The 3,725-nt window shown below is 36.9% G+C and overlaps 1 protein-coding gene across 1 annotated transcript; it reads right to left on the bottom strand.

The window, feature by feature from the left end:
• Positions 1–572: 572 nt before the first annotated feature.
• LOC139842536 (secreted RxLR effector protein 161-like) lies at positions 573–1,277 on the bottom strand. The gene has a single exon (XM_071832667.1). It carries the CDS (start codon positions 1,275–1,277, stop codon positions 573–575), a length of 705 nt encoding a protein of 234 aa, XP_071688768.1.
• Positions 1,278–3,725: the final 2,448 nt, after the last annotated feature.

The following is a 3,725-nucleotide window of genomic DNA, read 5'->3' as shown; positions in this document are numbered from 1 at the left end:
TATATAGGTTAAACCTATAACCCACCAACATTTTTGTTGACGTTTTAAGCATGTTTATTCTCAGGTGATTATTAAGAGCTTCCGCTGTCGCATACTTAAATAAGGACGAGATTTGGAGCCCATGCTTGTATGATATTGTGTAAAAACTGCATTCAAGAAACTTATTTTGTTGTAACATATTTGTATTGTAAACCATTATGTAATGGTCGTGTGTAAACAGGATATTTTAGATTATCATTATTTGATAATCTACGTAAAGCTTTTTAAACCTTTATTGATGAAATAAAGGTTATGGTTTGTTTTAAAATGAATGCAGTCTTTGAAAAACGTCTCATATAGAGGTCAAAACCTCGCAACGAAATCAATTAATATGGAACGTTTTTAATCAATAAGAACGGGACATTTCAGAATAAGTCTTGATCTGTTGTGTAGCAGTTGGTGAGCTGTCATTATAAGGAGATGATGACATTGTGTCTGATCCTAGAATGTTTTTATTTAATTTCTAACACTCCCCCGCAAGTTGATACAGTGGGATTCCCAATGTTCAACTTGTAGAGAATATCCTTAAAAAGTCATCCATTAACAGATTTTGTTAGAATATCTGCTAACTGGTCTTCAGATCGAACGAATGGTAGAGATATTATTTTCGCCTCGAGTTTTTCTTTGATAAAGTGTCGGTCAATTTCAATGTGCTTTGTTCGGTCATGTTGAATTGGATTTTCTGAGATCTTGATAGCGGCTTCATTATCACACATGATTCTGATTGAGTCTTTGGGAGGAAATCCAACTTCTGTTAAGAGTTTTTTAATCCATAATGCTTCTGTTACCCCTTTTGCGATTCCTCTGAATTCTGCTTCTGCGCTTGAGAGGGCTACAACTTTTTGTTTCTTACTTTTCCAAGTGACAAGATTCCCTCCTACTAGGGCAAAGTATCCGGATGTTGACCTTCTATCCCCTTTTTCTCCTCCGTAACCTGCATCTGTATATATCTGGGTTCTTAAATGACCATTTTTCTTGAACAAAACCCCGTGACCTGCTGTTCCTTTTAGATATTTGATTATTCTCCACACTGCATCCATATGATGTTGTTGTGGTTGATGCATGAACTGACTGACAACTCCTACAGCATGTGCTATGTTAGGTCGAGTATGTGCTAGATATATAAGTTTTCCCACCAGTCTTTGATATCTGCTTTGGTCAGCAGGTTTTGCATCTTTCTCTATGTACAGTCTCGTATTTGGGATCATCGGAGTATCAGCAGGCTTGCAATCTACCATTCCTATTTCAGCAAGGAGATCAAGAATGTATTTTTCTGGTAAATAAAGATCCACTGTTTAGATCTCAGAACTTCAATTCCCAAAAAATATTTGAGTCTCCTAAATCTTTCATTTCAAATTCTTTAAAAAGGTTAGTTTTTAAGTTTGAAATCTCTTCGTGATCATTACCTGTGATAATCATGTCATCAACATAAATGATGAGACATGTAATAAGATTATTTCTTTGTTTTAAAAATAGTGTGTGATCGGAATTACTTTGTTTAAAACCATAATTTTTCATAGCTATTGTGAAACGCCCAAACCAAGCCCGAGGGATTTTAGCCCATAAAGAGACTTTTTAAGACCAACTACTTCCCTTCCTTTAAAGTCGGATGTAAATCCAGGAGGCCCTCTCATGTACACTTCTTCTTTGAGTTCCCCATGTAGGAAGCACGTCAAATTGAAGAAGTGGCCATTCTTTGTTTGCTGCAATTGAGAATAGGACTCTAATAGTGTTGATTTTAGCAACAGGTGAGAAGGTCTCTGAGTAGTCAACACCATAGGTTTGAGTGTATTCTTTGGCCACTAATCGAGCTTTGTATCTCTCAATGGTACCATCCGCTTTATGTTTGATTGTGAATACCCATCTAGACCCAACTGGTTTCTTTGATACTGGTAATATGCACTTCTCCCATGTATCGTTTTCTTTAAGAGCTTCCATTTTGGTTTCCATTGCTTTTCTCCAATGTGGGGATTTTAAGGCTTGTTCAACGGTACTCGGAATTTCTTCAGAGTATAATGCGGAAGTGAAATTTTTTACTTCAGTTGCGAAATTCCCAGTTGCGATGTTTGCTGTAGGGTATCTGGATCTAATAGCTTCTTTATCTGGATCGTATCTTTTGGGTGGTATTCCTCTATTTGCTCTTGCTGGAAGTTTATATTATTCCCGTTGTTCAGTCTCGGGTTGTGATTCAGGAGGTTGACCTGTTTGATTTGTTTCATATTGATTGTTTTGATCAGTGTCTTCAAGATCTTCATTTGGTTTTTCTTGATCGGACATACTTTCCTTATTGGTTTCAGACTCACCTTCCTCGTCCTCTTGTACCTGCACACTTTCCTTATTTTCCTGTACTGACATACTTTCCTCATTTCCATGATTAGTAGTATTGGTTTCGGAGAAATTTGTACTTACATGAGAATTATTAGGAAGATCCTCGTTCGTGGTGCCGTCAGGTGGTATACTATGTGTGACCTCTGCCGATGAAGGTATATCAAGCCAACTCACGGTGTCATTTGTTTCAGTTTCAGTCTCCCCCTGACTCGTGTGTTGGTTATAAAAATATTTGGTTTCTAAAAAATCACAGTTCATTGTGGTGAACATATGTTTTCGTTTGGGGCTATAACATCTATATCCTTTTTGATTTACGCCATAACCGACAAAAACACATTTTTCAGCACAGGCATCCAACTTTGTTCGTTCGGATTTTGGGATGTGAACAAAAACGGAACATCCAAATATCCTAGGTTGGAGAGTAAGGTTTGAGGGGGGTTTGAAAAAGGTTGCAAGAACTTGGAGAGGGTTTTTAAAATCAAGAGCCCTAGTTGGGAGTCGGTTAACAAGATAAGTAGCTGTAGCAAGGGCTTCTGGCCAAAAAGATTTAGGAACGTTTGACTCAATTATTAAAGCCCTTGTTATTTCTAATAAAATCCGATTTTTTCTTTCGGCAACTCCGTTTTGTTGAGGGGTATGAGGGCATGAAGTTTGATGTATGATGCCTTTTTCTTGACAAAAGAGTTTCATTTGAGAATTCACAAATTCACCCCCATTATCGGACCGTAAGATTTGAATGTTACTCTTGAATTGAGTATAAACCATTGAGTAAAAGTTAGTTAATTTTTCGAAAACTTCTGATTTATTTTTTAAAAAATATGTCCATGTCATACGTGTGCAATCGTCAATAAATAAAAGGAAGTATCGAAAATTATGTCCACTATTAATTTTTACTGGACCCCATACATCAGAATGGACTAATGAAAAAGGACGTTTAGTTTTTGTATTACTATTATGAAAGGAAGTCTGATGGCTTTTAGCCAAAATACATGTTTCACATTGAAGTGTTTTATTCGAAGAAGATAAACTAGGAAATAAAATACTTAAATAGTTTGCAGAAGGGTGACCAAGTCGTCTGTGCCACAGCCATGCTTGTCTATCCGGGGTACCGTGAGCTAGTAAAATGCTACCGTTTTTTGTAACTTCGTCCACATAGTATAAACCATCCCTCTCAGTACCACGACCAATGATCTTCCCTGTTCTGACATCCTGTAAGATACAGAAGTTGGGGTATAACAAAACGATACAGTTGAGTTCTTTAGTGACATGACTAACAGACAAAAGTTTGTGTGCAAGATCGGGAATGTATAAACAATTTTTTAATCTTAAGGTTGGGGTTATTTCAATTGTTCCCCCCT

Source organism: Rutidosis leptorrhynchoides, chromosome 1 (assembly GCF_046630445.1).
Source record: "Rutidosis leptorrhynchoides isolate AG116_Rl617_1_P2 chromosome 1, CSIRO_AGI_Rlap_v1, whole genome shotgun sequence".
NCBI classification, from domain to species: Eukaryota; Viridiplantae; Streptophyta; class Magnoliopsida; order Asterales; family Asteraceae; genus Rutidosis; species Rutidosis leptorrhynchoides.
This window is presented reverse-complemented; position numbering and strand designations above follow the sequence as displayed.

Coding starts and splice junctions, on each gene's coding strand:
- LOC139842536 (XM_071832667.1), bottom strand. CDS start 1,277: ATGGTAGATTGCAAGCCTGCTGATACTCCGATGATCCCAAATACGAGA.